General features: G+C 40.0%; 1 protein-coding gene across 6 annotated transcripts in view; it reads right to left on the bottom strand.

Moving 5' to 3' along the window:
• Window positions 1–15,299, bottom strand: part of LRRK2 (leucine rich repeat kinase 2) — a 362,321-nt gene that overhangs the window by 271,467 nt on the left and 75,555 nt on the right. For all 6 annotated transcript variants that reach the window (XM_089685047.1, XM_089685063.1, XM_089685038.1 and 3 more), the window contains one exon: window positions 6,448–6,575. In XM_089685047.1, the coding sequence (XP_089541173.1) occupies window positions 6,448–6,575 (128 nt within the window). The remainder of the gene's footprint in view (window positions 1–6,447; window positions 6,576–15,299) is intronic.

Here is a 15,299-nt window from a genome sequence, read left to right as displayed (position 1 = left end):
TATCCAAACTAGAAGCTGCCTTTTTTTTGCATATATATCTACAAAACACCTTATTTCTATCACCTTCCTAAGGTACATAAGGACTTAAACCACCCTCCAGGCCGCCCCATAGTGGCAGCTATGGAAAGTATCACCACTAGCTACTCCCTTTACATTGCTAGCTTCCGCCAACCATTAGCACAAGCTCTTCCATCATACATTCGGGATGGTGTACATCTGTTGGAACAGCTACGCCCCTACACTTGGGAGCCCACCTACCTGTGGGTTTCCCTTGATGTGTGCTCCTTTTACACCTCCATACCTCACAAAGTGGGGTTGGAAGCTGTATTACATTTTCTGTCCCAAGAATCGCACCTTAATCCCAAACAGTGTAACTTCATTCTTACAGCCACCAGATTCTGTCTTGACCACAACTATTTCCACTTTGATAACACCTATTATCTACAAAAAACAGGAACGGCGATTTGGGCTAATTTTGCTCCAAGTTATACCAATTTAACTATCGGTCTATGGGAGGATAGATTTATTTGGAAAAATAACTAACTCATATGCATCCCATCTGGGATATTTTGGCCGTTATATTGACAATATTCTCATCATCTGGGATGGCCCTGCCCCATCTATCCAATCATTTGTCGCCTACTGAAACTCAAACCCATTAGGCCTCTCTTTTACTTCTGTTGTAGACCCTGTTTCCATTAGCTTTCTAGATTTGTAATAAGGCCATATTTATTTCACAATAGTAGCTAAGAATTACACCAAACCGACAGCGGGCAACTCTTTTCTACATTTTACTAGCTGCCACCATCCAAGATGGATCAAAAATATTCCTATAGGATAATTCTGTAGACTGCGCCATAATTACACATTACTGGGAGACTACAAAACCCAAAGTCTTCACCTGAAACAAAACTTTGCAGAAAAGGGGTACCCTGCAGATGTTGTGAACCAAGCCTAACTCACTTATTTATCTGATTCTTTTTTTTTTTATTCAAATATTTTCTTAGAAATTTTCAAAATACTATTTTTCATATACAAAAGCGAATAAAACCACCGAAATAGGATACTCCTATTTATCTAACAATATATCAAAATATTAACATTGCTCTTGGTATCCTTTTTCCCCTCTCCCTTCCCCTCCCTCCCATTCTACCCCATACCTCCCCAGCCCTTCCCACGCAGCCCTGATTATGTTCTTTCCTACTCGTTCTATTAAAACTATTCAAAGAATATTACATTTTTAATTTAATATTACAATTATCCTCCATGACTTCTTTTCTCTAGTACATATATTCCAGGTATGAGTTTGACTTTTTAAAAACCTACCACTTTTCCCATCTTATACGGGAAATCTCCATCCTGTCTTCATCCATATGGTAAAGTTCCTCCAATCTGCAAGTCCTCTCCACCCTTTCTATCCAATCCTTTACTCTCGGTGCCTGCTGTTCCCTCCAGAATTTTGGTATCAGGCCCTTCGCTGTATTCAAGTAGTATACTAATCCGATTTTTTTATATTTTTTTTTACTGAGAGCTCAGAGCCATAGAAAAGACAAATCTCTGGTTACTTTGGAATATTGACCTCCGTTATTTCCTGTATTAAGTGTACTATACCTCCCCAGTACTCTTGTATTTTATGACACTCCTACCGCAAGTGAAACATTGGGCCTCAATCTCCACATCCACGCCAACATAAAGGCGAGTTGTCTCTACTTATCCTATGTTATTTATCTGATTCTATCCCTCCACCCAAGCAATGCACGTTAGAGCCTAATAACATCCGCTTCATCACCCAATACCACTCCTGTCACTCCAAAATGGAGGCTATTATCAGAAAACATTGGCCTATCCTAAATCAAGACCCACACCTCAACGCCGCCACGCTATCTGTTCCCAACTTTGTTTACAGAAGGGCCTCTAACATTAAAAACAGGATTGCACCTAGCAAGATCCCACCTGAACAATCCACCAGTACTATACATAGACCTACCCTAATTCCGCTAGTGGGAATGTTTTGTTACAATACACTCCTCTGCCTCACATGTGCTCACGTCCATCATGGTCAAAAATCTTTCAATGCTAATGGCAAGACCTACCCCATTGGAGCTTTATACAACTGCTCCTCTATATATGTAGTGTACTGCCTATCCTGCCTGTGGTCTACTATATGTGGGCCGCACTATTAGGACCCTACGGAAGAGATTTGGCGAACATCGCATGCTAGTGGATGACGGTATTACGAAATAGAGTGTATCACGCCACTTTGCCGAATATCACTCAAAATCCTCCTTAGATTTACATGTTTGGGTGCTTGAGTCCATACCCAATGTTTTTCCCTAGGCTGAGTGTTTCCAAAAACTTTGGTCGACAAGAAACCTATTGGATATTTACCCTTGACACCCTGGCCCCAAAGGTTTAAACGAGGAGATTGAGATCCACACGATCATATAGCTATACATGGTAGCGAAGGTCTTCGTCTCTCTCGTCTTTACCCTGGACCTGTCCCTGTTTGTATCAACATTTTTAAACTTGTATGCTTTTTTTTATATCTTTATGCGTTTTTTTCATCTGAACGTATTTACTATATAGTACCATCTTTATTATTATTTTTAAATCAATTTTAAATTATTTTTAAATGTGGCACACATTTAAATTGGTTCCTTTATTAACCATTACTTCACATTTCAGGTTGCTACTTTCAAATTCACCCATTTTTTTTCTACATCGGGGTGAGTTTGAGATCCTATAATATTCTCCCACCTTTTTTCCCCACATCGGGGTGGGTAAGTAACGATATATCGTAGGGATTTATCTGTATGTTTATTGGTTCCCATTGGTACCTGTACATGTGTACTTATGTACACTAGGTTTCATTTATTCATATTTAATTTTTTATTATACATATTTATTTTTTTCTATTTATTAGCAATTTTTCATTCCATCTGTATATACATGTTATATGTGATGATGTATACTTTTAATCTATTATTTATATCTTATTTGTATTATCTGTTATAAACATTTATAATCATGCATTGTTGAGGTTTTTATCCACTTATTATCAATATCTATTTAATCATTACCCTATCATCCTTATTATATGTGTGCTAGCTTAGGACTAATTCCCAAGTCATTTTATGAACCCCAGCTTTATACGCATTACACAATATAGGCACTGTGTGTCCCTCAGATATGATCATACCATTTTTTTTTATATTGCATTAATTTCTGTGATTCTAAATGTTATGTAATTTCATGAATTTGTATGTATTCTCATGCATTAGTTATCCTGTTTATCTATTGATTGTAATTCTGTACTATGTTGTGCTCCCCAGATCACTATTTCCCCTTTAAAGCATGTTTCTTGGGTTTCGACACGTCCCCGTAGCTATCCCTGCCCCTCTCGTCCCCTATTTAGATGGACACCGCCACAGGCCAATCAAGTCTGAGGAAGAAACATGTTACCGCCCATTTACATCACCATGCTCAAACGTCTGATGTCACATCCGCCCCGGCACCATTTACAGCCAGCCACTCCAGGAGACCTAGAAGATCCGTTCCAGCTGCAGTTGGATGCCAGGACTCCCGTTTGTCCTCCACTGGCTCCTGGGATTGCCACAGGACGACATCCAGAGTGACATACCTAGGCAAATGATGTCATACATCCCAGACGTTTTCAGGAGGGGAAGAGAAGTTTTCTTAGCACACCCCCCTGCCTGCATGCCTGAGATAAGGGCAAATAAATTCCAGAAAGTAAATGTTACATGAATCATCTGCCCTTACTCAAGATAGTCACGACCAGAAAAGCTAAGGGGATGTCTTTAAACATGATTTCTCAGAAAAATAAAGCATGGAGACATGGATGGATGGGGGAGTTTGCTTTGAATATAAAAATGAATTAAACAGCATTTATGGTGCCCAAATACAGTTCTGCTTTAAGGATCTTGAGAGATTGCTGGCTGACAGACTGGCTTTAGTGGTCACTACACTGATATCACCAGACCAGTCAAGCATTTTATCCCATTCAAACAAATTATTCATAATATCATATTGATTACAAATATAATTCAGGGCCCTAACAGACACAATAGGCAACTTTGACATTGTTACACAAGGCTTTTGACAATGTGACATTACCCTATCCTAACTATATACAGTATATGTACAAATCCAAAACTCATGGGTATGGCAAAGGAGGAAAATAAAAAAACAGCAATGTTTTTATTGTCAATGTTTCGAAGAAACTCAGTCCATCTTTCTCATGAACCATAAGCGTCTCTAAACCAATTTTAGATTTATGCAGATTTCTTTGTGGGTGAGCACCTGGGCATTTACCTCAGAGTGCCGTGGCTACCCTTGGAACGGTCACAGTATATGTACAGTATATGTTTTAATTAAACTACTAAGCAGAAAGTCTGAATTATTTTCCTTTTGTAGAGAAACCCAACAAGGAGCTCTTGTAATCAAAATTGCAATAAAAAATGCTATAAAATGTTAAATGTTATGTAAAAGACTGCAAAAAATACAAACTTAGTATTTATTCTGATGATGTTTTGAATACCTAAAAGGTATTCCATGGTCTGATGGGCATTGGGGTGAACTTAGCAAATTAATTGGAATTGCCATAGATTTAGACTTCTTCCCTATGCTTAAAACACAATTTAAATTTATCTGGTACACTTTCATATCTGGAAGTTGTGATACACCCTCACTATATCATTCTAGTATCAAAATTCTCACAAACATACACAAGGGTAATCACAAAACTATGGCATTCCTATCACATATCCTTTTGGGGAAAAGTCATATCTATTAAAATGTTGATACTTTTTCTCTCTTTGGCGCTATTATTTAGCAGTTGCATTTGCCCAAATAGCTCAGTGGCATACCACTAGACCCAAAATCCCATGGTTCCACCTATATTTCCTTAGGGTTTTCTGTTGCTCCACATCTATCAAAGATTCCCTTCTGCTGAACTCAGTTGTGGAACGGTCATTTCAGATGTGGAGCTTATAAAATCATTTAAATGGATCGGCCTTCCTAGATCCGCCACTAGATTCCTATTTGGGTGACTCTTCTTTCCCTGCTGCATATATTTGCCAGATGGACCGATTCCCCTTTGGCAAACTTTGGATCCCCTTTGGATCTTCAGTGTTTGGTCTACATCTGCCTCATTTGAGATTCTACAAAATTAATGGAAGCTGCCTAAAACAAAGGTATAGATATTTTCAGATCAAATACTTATCAATTTATAAACACGTATCAATTTATAGATTTTAACCTTCTGGAAAATGCAACTCAGATAGCAGAGTAGGAAATTGAGTAAGGAGAAACCTTTCCCATCCCACGACTGTACTCGCTCTATTTGTGAAACTGCTATTAAACTCCATCACAGATGGTACTTACCTTCACAAAGAGTACATGCTATCTTTTCATAGCTACCAAATACTTAAGTGGATGGCCCAATATTGGTATATTCGTGCACTTCTTTCAGAGCTGTGAGGTGCTTTGTCCTCTCTGGCAACAGGTCACATTTAAAGTCACCCAAACTGCAGGTCAGCCCCTATCCCCAACTCTCTTGATGTGCTTATTTTCTCCTATCTTCAAGGTAACCCCTCAGTGTGAACGGCTCTTGTACACTGTTTAGAGCTGTCCAGTGAGTTATAGCCTTAAGTTGCCATTCTCAAATGGATTCAAGATCTGTCCAGAATGAACTTTCTGAAGCTTATGGAAAGGTTTTTTCATACTCTTCACAACTCTATGCACTCCCTCTATAACAAATGGGATTTATGCATATGTAGCCCAAAACAATGAAAATAGTACCACTCAAATGCTTCCCAAACCTGTATCAGTTGGATCATCATGCACTGGTGTAAGACAGATAGGGTTTGTCTGTCAGGCTTCAGTACACTTACACTCCCTGTTGCACAAATGTGCACATTTATGCAACAGGGAGTCAATGTCTTTGTTTAAATAGGACTCTGTTTTGAATCTGTTTAATAAATGTAAACCTAGCGGTACAATATCTCTGGTCTCTCTGGTTCATAGATTCCCACTTTTGAATACTCTATCATATAAAACCTTCATAATATATTCTAAAATGTTATTTCTATGTCCAAATGCCCTTTTTTATGCTTACTTTCATTAAGTTTAAAATTGATTTTTCCTACTCTTGGCCTTTGTGTTTATAATACCCACATTATGTCATGCACATCTGTTGGTTGTATATTTACCTTAGCACCTGTTCGCCTAAACCCCAGGCCCTTACTGCGTGTTTGTGTGTGTGACCACAAACTGGATGGATTTGTTCTTGCTTTGAATTATCAGCTAATAAAAATTGTTTAAAAAGACCATTAGCATGGTATGAGAGGGGAAGGGGGGAATTAGATAAAACTTGCTTAAGTTTGCTTGCTTTAACTAATGCAAAAAAAATTACAAACATGGATCAACCTGCACATCTGTGTTCCTTTTGTGTAGCTTTAAAGCTTTATATGAGGCTTCAAACCAATAAGACTGTCCTCTAGTATCTTCCAAATCTTCTCTATCCTCCAAGTCCTTGTTCAGAAAAATAGTTTCAGCTAAAAGGGAAAAAAAAATGAGTAATGCAAACAGCTACAGAGCAGAAAAAAAAATGATACAAAAATACTGTAAGTTATGCATTTGCACTATCTGATACAAAAGAGGGGTAGCAGAGATTACAGCTGTTACAAAAGCGATGTGATATATTGGGGTGGGAAAAAACAAGAATTTGCAAGATAGAGAAAGCTTACTTTTTCCAGGGAAAGCATAAAACTTGTGGGCTGACATCAAAAATGCAGTTTCTGAGGCAAAACCAAGAAATAGAGAACAACTGTGCCATGTAGTCCAATCATCCTTGGCTGGAATACCTGTTCACAGGTGCCAGAAGTTGGTTGACTCCATGCAACACAGATGTACAGCAGTTCTCAGAAACAGTGCTTATACAACTAAATATTAATTAAGTGATTCAAAGGAAAGCAAAATCTTCAAACATTTTTCAGTTTATAAAGTGAATGTTTGCGTTTGTAAAGAAGAATACAAACACTGCTATTTTTTTGAACAGTCTAAAATTCACTTTTCTTAAATTGTTTTAGAGGAACAACACAAATTTGATATATTTTTCTTCATGTTTTGATTTGGAATAGAATGTGTAGTGTTCCCAATGCATTTGTGTGTATGGAAATAAAAGCTATTAGAAGGATTTTGAGCTTTATTGACTTTTTTCAACACACTGCTATTATTTTGAACACAACTGTACATATACAGACAGACAGATAGATTTATCACTAGTACCCTCTACAACTTAAAACTATATATTTCTAAGCAATTTCCTACCTCTAACCAAAATATTGACTAATATCTGTTTTATAAATGATCATTGTAAGCATATGAACGTATAAGTTTGAGTACTCATACCACACTCACTGAAAACCGGTGTAGTAAAGTAGCATGGTAGTTCATTTACAGCATAAGCATATACTACACATGTGCAATGAACAGCATTTGGCATCAAATAGTGGTTGTTGTAGACAGTTTAGCAGTGTGCAATATATAATGTATAGCACAGGGTATACAGTCCATATATTGTACAGCACCACGTACACAGTTGTGTAGGGTGAAGTATATGATGTGAAGTACAGTTAACAGGCCAATACTGGAAAGCACATAACATGCAGCATGCTTTACATAATGGAGTATTATTGTGAATTCTATAATAAGTATCAGTGTATAGCACCAAGTAATGTAAAGTATATTTTTTTTTAAGCACAGTTTTAAGAGGACCAATTTGACATAATGTGATTGTTTTATTTACTGTAAAATCCATTTCTCTTTTTTTTTTTAATTTAAATATTTATTAATTATTCAGATAAACAAGTTATACAAACAAACATACTCATTAAAACCTTAGCTTATTATCAAAACATTTATCGTTTCATCCCTTCCCCCCTCCCCCTACCCATTTACCACCCATCCAATCCCTGACCCCTTCTGCTCTGCATTTTCCTGTTAATTTCTGGAGATCGTAATCTCTATAAAAGAAGAACAAAATATGTTTCAATATTATTCTATGTTAATCCCCATAACCTCTAAGGCAAGCCTTCACTTTTTGAACTCCTCCCATTTGTTCCATCTTGTATGGTGACTCTCTATCTTATCTTAATTCAAATGATAAAGTTCCTCCAATTTACATATTTGATCCACCCTATCCACCCAGTATTTTATTTTCGGCACCTCCTGTCTTCTCCAATACTTGAGTATCAGTCCCTTTGCTGCATTCAAATAGTACAATAAACCAGATTCTTTGTATTTTTTAACTGAAAGCTTAGTACTAAAAATCCTATTTCTCTTAACTCACTGAAGGACACAGGATTCATATTCATAGACTGCTGAATTATACGAACGCTATAAAAAGATATAAACAATGGAAAAAAAAAATGGAGCCAGCCCAGTATAAACCCTCTTACTCCCAGCAAGACTTTCTTTTATGGAAAAGCAGTACCAAAAGCATAATCAGACATGAGGATTGGAACCTGCATCCCTCAACAAACATTACATTTCACCTTAGGCACAAAAAGGCAGCTTCTTTTCTTGTTCATTGGGGGATGCAGGAAGTCACAGACTGTTGGAATACCCAAAAAGTAGTCCTACTGGTGGGTGAGCAATAGCAACAAAATGCTAACAAGCGGAAAAAAAAAAAAAAAAAAAAAAAAAAAACCTAACTGTAGACCGTCTGCTACCTTAAATGACGATCTGATATTTTGTTGGATAGTTCTTGAATAGAATTGGACAAATTGTGTTCTTATGGAGAATCTCAATGTGGTAAGTTTCTTGGATCTTAGTTCTAGAGCAAGTGTTCTTAGAGAAAGAACTTTATTTTCTGGTAAAGAATTTTGCTTGGGATATGTCAAGGTTGATACCCAAGTTTCGAAGACAAAGTCAAGGCCGGAGAGCAAATTCCGTTGACTATGATCATCCAGCCGTAGGCCAGGAGCATCTGAAATATATTGTGGCATTTTTTGTGATAGTTGCAAGGAAGAGGAGTCTTTTAGGAGAAGGTCATCTAGATGGTCTGTGATTTGGATGCCCCAAGTTCTGAGCAGCAGAACTGCTAAGACCTTTGCAAACACCCTGGGAGCAGAGAATAAGCCAAATAGCAGTGTGACAAACTGGAAGTGGTTATCTGCTAATGTGAAAAACAGAAAGTGCTGATAAGGTAGGTAAACTGAAACATGTAGATGTCCACAGATTCTATATATTTCCCCTCATCTCACAGAGGCAATTACTGACCTTCTGGATTACATGCAAAATGTTAGATTTAGATGGTATTTGAGGGATTTTAAATTCAGAATAGGATGACTCTCCCTGTTGGGTTTTGTTACTGCAAACAGTTTTGAGTAGACTGCTCTAAACCTCTCTTATGGTGGTAATGGCACAACTCCCTGGGACAGAAGGTGGTTTTGGTCATTTTGCAAATCTTGGCCAGTTTTGGGTTGATTTAAAAGAAAAAAATTGTGTGCCCTTTTTGAAAACAAGCAATTGAACCCACAGGTCTGGGATTCAATGAAAGGCAAACAGTAACAGACAACTGTCACTCTTAGGAGTTAGGGCACCCCTTCATTGTGAAGAGGGCTTTGGGGAAGGTTTGGTGGCCTTGGTGGGCCAAGGCTTGCTCTAAAAGGAAGAGCTTAACTTAGGTTTATTAAGGTAAGATGAATCTGGTTAGAGAAGACAGGTGCTCTGCATTTTGGGGGGATAGCGGCTCCTGAACAAGGTGGTTTTGGACCTTCCACTGTGGAAGTGAAAACTTCCCACATGTCATTTCTTTGATAAATTGGTCATGTGCCTCACAAAACATATAGTCTTCCATGGAAAGGCATATGTGTAAGGCGCCCTTTGCTAAGGAGATTTGACAGTCCAAGCTTCTGGACTAAAGATTCTGTGCATATGAATGGAGATTAGAGCCATGTTCTAGGGCATCTACACCAAGCAATTAAAGCCAGTGAATGAAAAGCAGGTTGGTGCACTGGCTTTTAGCACAAAAGATCTGGAGGATCCAGAAGGGCCCGCGAGAAGTCATCCAGAAGTCTGACATAATGATTAAGAATGTCTTCCTGACAATTTTCAACACCTGGGATGTGAACAGCGAACAGGACCAGAACAAGCAGTTCTGATCAAGAGTATTGAGTCCACTTCCTTTTGTGCAGTACGGCTACTGGTGCACCCTTGATGGTTAAAGCAAGCCACAACCATGGCATTGTCCCACTGGATTCTCAGAACTAAGAGGTCCAGCAATAAAAAGGAAACTGAATTTCTCTGAGCACTGGAATATTAATGGGAAGGTGGGCCTCCTTTGGCAACCAAATAACCTGCCACAAGAGGTCTAGGACCATACCGCAGCCCAATAGGTTTCCATCCATTGTGAGAACTATTAATGACTTTGGAGGAAAGGGATTTGCTTGGGGATCAGGCGTATAGAGTGGTCAAAGGACAGAGTTTTTCCAATGTTGAAAGAATGTTGAGTTGCAACGGTCTGAAGTGAACCTGGATGCTGCGGCTTAGGAGGCAGACAGATACATGACCCTCATGCAGGAACCAAGTGAGTGTTCTCCTGAGCTTGGAAGATTGGGCATGAAAGCAAAGGGACATAAATTTGTCCCAAGGCAGGAAGATCCTAGACAAAGCCGTGTTCATTGTCAGGACCCAGTACTACAATCTGTGACATGGATCCTGTTATTACTTTCTCAGATTGTGTATCCAAATCAAAAGCTTTGCAGAGTCTGCACTCTCTGCTGGATGTTGGCTGACAGGGATGGGGAGGATTTATCCTTCGAAAGTAGATTATCCAGGTAACCCACAACATGAATCCCCTGAGCTTGCAGCAGAGGTAAGAGGAGGGCAGCCACCTTGAAGAATTCCTGAGGGCCCTAAAGAGGCCAAAGAGGGAGGGCAACAAATGAATAATGCTGACTGCCCAATGCAAAACACAGAGAGCATTGGCGGGAAGGAAAGATTGGAATGTGCAAGTAAGCATCCAGAATGTCTACTGAAGCCAGAAAATCCAATGGAAAGAGGGAAACGATCAACCTGACAGTTTACCATGCAGAAAACCCACAAGAACAAGTAGACCGTCGTCAAGATACAAAATGAACCATAAGAAATGTTTAATTATTTTTCTGCTGGTACAGGGGAATTAACTTCTTGAGAGTGTGAAATTCCAGTTTGAAGTCCCTGGAAATAACATCCTGGACCCAGGCATATGAGATTTTTATGGGAACAGAATTACAGCAGAAATCCCACATTCAGACATGGTGGCAACCAATCCTTGGGAAAAAGCCTTGGAACCAGCCTGGTTTGGAAGGCCATGACTACTTATCAAAAGCATGGTCCTTCCTTAGCCTTGGAGCTGAAAGACTGAGAGGAACAAAAGAAACCTTGCCTAAGCTCAAGAATAGATGTCCTACTAGTGGAGATACATACTTGCTCTTTTTACTGCCTGTAAACGCCTAGGAGGTACCAAACTGTTGTCCACCTTCAAAAGATAACTGCTCAAGACACTTCTTGCATGGGAACTCAGCCGACCAGCATGTAAGCCAAAGGATCCTGTGCACATAGATAGAGGGAAGACTCATCCTGGATATCTATGGACTCATTCACAATGCAGTGCCCTCTGAAGAGAATTCTGTACTGCAGAGTTTGGAAAAGTAAATGTTCTCCAAAGGGGGATAGTCCCCATATAGGACAGACTATTAGCAAGTGAACTGGGAAACCTTTGTTTAGACAATTTAGGAGGACCTTACGCTGGATACCTTGAGGCATGCAGACAGTAATTCTAAAAGGCTTAAATTAAAAAAAAAAAAAAAAAACACACACAACAAACATGTCTATACTTACCTGCTGTGTGCAGTGGTTTTGCAGAGAGCAGCCCAGATTCTCCTCTTCTCAGGGCCCCCGCCAGCGCTCCTGGCCCCGCTAGCGCTCCTGTCCCCGCCCTCCTGTCAGGTGGCTCCACAGCAAGTAGTTATGGGGGCACCCAAGCATGTGCACTCCCCAGCCGCTGCTTTGTGTGTCCATTCACAAACAGAGCTACGGCTCAGCCCTGTCCCCTCTCTCTTCTCATTGGCACACTGGTTGTGATTGACAGCAGCGGGAGCCAATGGCACCCTCTGGTGTCTCAGCCAATGAGGAGAGGGAGTCCCGGGATAGCCAAGACTCCAGTGTGCATCGCTGGATCAAGAAGGAGCTTAGGTGATTAGGGGGGCTGCTGCACAGAGGTGGTTTTTTACCGTCATGCATAGAATGCATGACGTTAAAAAAACCTTGAGCCTTTACAACCACTTTAAGCTGCTCTAATGCTAACAGGCACATACACTGTCTATAAGGATAGCCATTGCATTCTTATAAGCTTGAATGAAATCTCTACAGGCGTATTGGTAGCAAGAACTGTAGACTGCTGTGAACTAAAGCAGTGCAGTGGAACCACTGTGTTGTGCCAATGGAGGACAGCCAGGTGCTATTGCCAGTGGAAGGTACACCGAGAAATAGGAAAAGGGAGGGCACAGAGCCACAGTAACCCATCTCAAAATGAGGCAGGCAGCACAGGAACAGTGAGCAACAGACTGTACAGGCAAACTGAGTGGCTGGGTCGCGCAGGTGCACTCAGAAGCTGTAAGAGGAAGGGAAAATTGTTAGACTGTGTCAATTTGTTTTAATTGCAATCTAGTTGGTGTTGGAAAATATAGTTTTGTTTTTGTGCTTTGCAATGCCCTTCCATGTACGCCCTACTTCGAAAGCTAGTTATAAAATTGGGGTGGTTGTCATTGTTCTGTAGCTTGCTTGCTGATTTTGGAATGGGGACACAATGGACACCTTCAACTACCATTGTGCTCTTGCTGGGCATCTAATCTGTTCCTATATACCATTAAGAAGGAAAAAGGGCTCCCTCCAGATAGATCTGCACTTAATTTATCGATTGCTATATATGCTCCAACTAGGAAACACACAGAGTTAGGACCACACTTTACAGAGGCGACTTGGTGAGGCGGTGCAGCTTGTTTTTAAAATAGCATCAATTAGTTACCAGACTAGCTGGTAAGTATGCTGGGAAATATTTGTCTTTTTTTGCTGTAAGGGGAAGGTTACACAAGCACAGTAGAGCAAGTAGAATGCATAACAAGGTTTATATTATGATGACACCAGAATCAAAGTTTAATCTGGTGCTCCTGGCTGCAAGGCACAAAACACTGGAGGGGTGGTCACTGGCATTTATGCACCCAAAAAAGGTTTATGAATTTCTATGGCACACTAAGCAACCTTGTAATCCCAGCTGAACTTTTGCGGGCAGGATTGAAAGGGAGAAGACCATTGCATACTACCAGCACTTTCACAAGCACAGACCCCCGCCATTTCTAGGTGCCTCTGGGCTTCACTCTGCCGACCCAACAGCGACCCTGCCGAGCTCTGCAGTCCGCCAGCGGATGTTTTTATGCTTTTACCTTCTGAATAAATGTGAGTGCAATTATCAATATCTTTTAGATTTAGAACACTACGCTTAGGTGGTGGAGTTTCCTGTGTTTTTCTTTTGTTAAAAAGGGAAAAGACCCCATTAAGTTTTCACTCTCCACAATGTGCATTCCTCTGTAGGGGTCTTTAGGGACAGAGCTTTACAGTTGGCCGACCACAGTGTATAAACCATGGTAATGAATAAAGATCCTGTGCCCCGTACTGTATGACTAAGAAAAATTGGAAGTCTAACCATTATCTGTGTTAGTTTAAAGTAGAATTCCAGCCTACACCTAACTAACCCCAAAACAGTTTCCTACCTCCTTTTAACACCTATGCTAATTAACCTGTGTAAGAAAGATGTATAGACTTAACCATTTTTAGTCCGCTCTGGTCCAGTTACATGATTTGGCTCTCCTGTGTCAGTCAGTGTGCTTCAGGGAAGAGGAGGGCACACAGAATCGATACTGATGCCTATGTGTGACATCACAGCTCCAGGCTTTACTAGCTGTTGTCAAAGCTCTCTTTCCTCTTCCCTGCAGCTGCCGCTGGCTGCCACAGAAGAGACATTCTGCAGAGGAGGGATGCAATGTCTCTTCTGAAATAAAATGCCCCTACCTGCCTGTTCACTGTCTTCGTCAGCGCTGCAAATTGGTCTCTGTGTGCCAGGACGACTGACTCCTGCACATGCACAGGAGTAACACTGTGTTTATTTTTATAGCCAATATTATTGTTATATTATCACCATCAATAATATCAGCACTCTGATAGACTAGCTATCAGTGCACGACGATGTCACACAAAAGAAGATGCTGGCACTGGTGGGGGAGCACTGAAAAGGCAAATTTAACCCCTTTAGTTTCATTTTAATGTCCATTTAAAACTGCATGTCCATTTAATATTACTCCTGTCTACAGGGTAACAACACTGCTTTTGCTATAACAATATCACCCTATTAGAGGAAGTGGAAAAATAACTGTTGGAAAGCGCAACATTTGTTTTTGTTTTGGACTGTTGAGATCTGGTTAGACCGAAGCCATCTGGATACCGATGGAGATGGCCTGGCATGCCAGCAGATCAAGATTACACAGGATGGTGTGTATAACAAAAGGGTGCATATCAGGTCTTCATCTGGAAGAGAATTCACGCACACCCCCTAGCGGTAGGGTATGGGAATAAGACAGCATTGCCTCAGACTTCCTATTGATGTGAAGATCACAGTGCATAATTGCCTCGCTTTCAACCAGAACGTCAACGATGTGGGCTGTGATGCTGACCTGGGTCAAGGAGCTTGACAGAAATATGGCAATCCCATCTGCTGGTGGTTATCGACGACCGCAACATACTTACAGAAAATTTACTGCCTTTTGCTCATTGGACTAAGGGCTAGGCAGGGGGTGGGTGATTGTTTGCGGTATAAAAGGCCAAGGTATGTCATAGTCTGCCTCTTTCTTCCTAGAACCCAGCCATGCTACCCAACTTTGAGGGAGCACTTATGCAACATATCTCTGCTCTTTCATTTCTATGTGCTATGTAATATTCTTTTAGATTTCTATGTCAGAATTTTGTTTTTTTTTATAAATAAATAAGACCATCGCTTCTTTGAACATTGTGTTTATTTTTATAGCTAATATTATTGTTATATTATCACCATCAATATTATCAGCACTCTGATAGACTAGCTAATTATAGGAAGAGACAGGATAATACATATTTATTATTTAAGTAGGGGGAAAGCCAAAACTACCTCCTATTTATTTCAATAACTAATGACAGGATCAATA

The sequence above is a fragment of the Staurois parvus genome, unplaced genomic scaffold, assembly GCF_062004578.1.
Source record: "Staurois parvus isolate SC_StPar_1 unplaced genomic scaffold, SC_StPar_1.0 ptg000019l, whole genome shotgun sequence".
NCBI classification, from domain to species: Eukaryota; Metazoa; Chordata; class Amphibia; order Anura; family Ranidae; genus Staurois; species Staurois parvus.
Note: the sequence above shows the minus strand (reverse complement) of the source record. Positions and strands in the feature narration are given on the sequence as shown.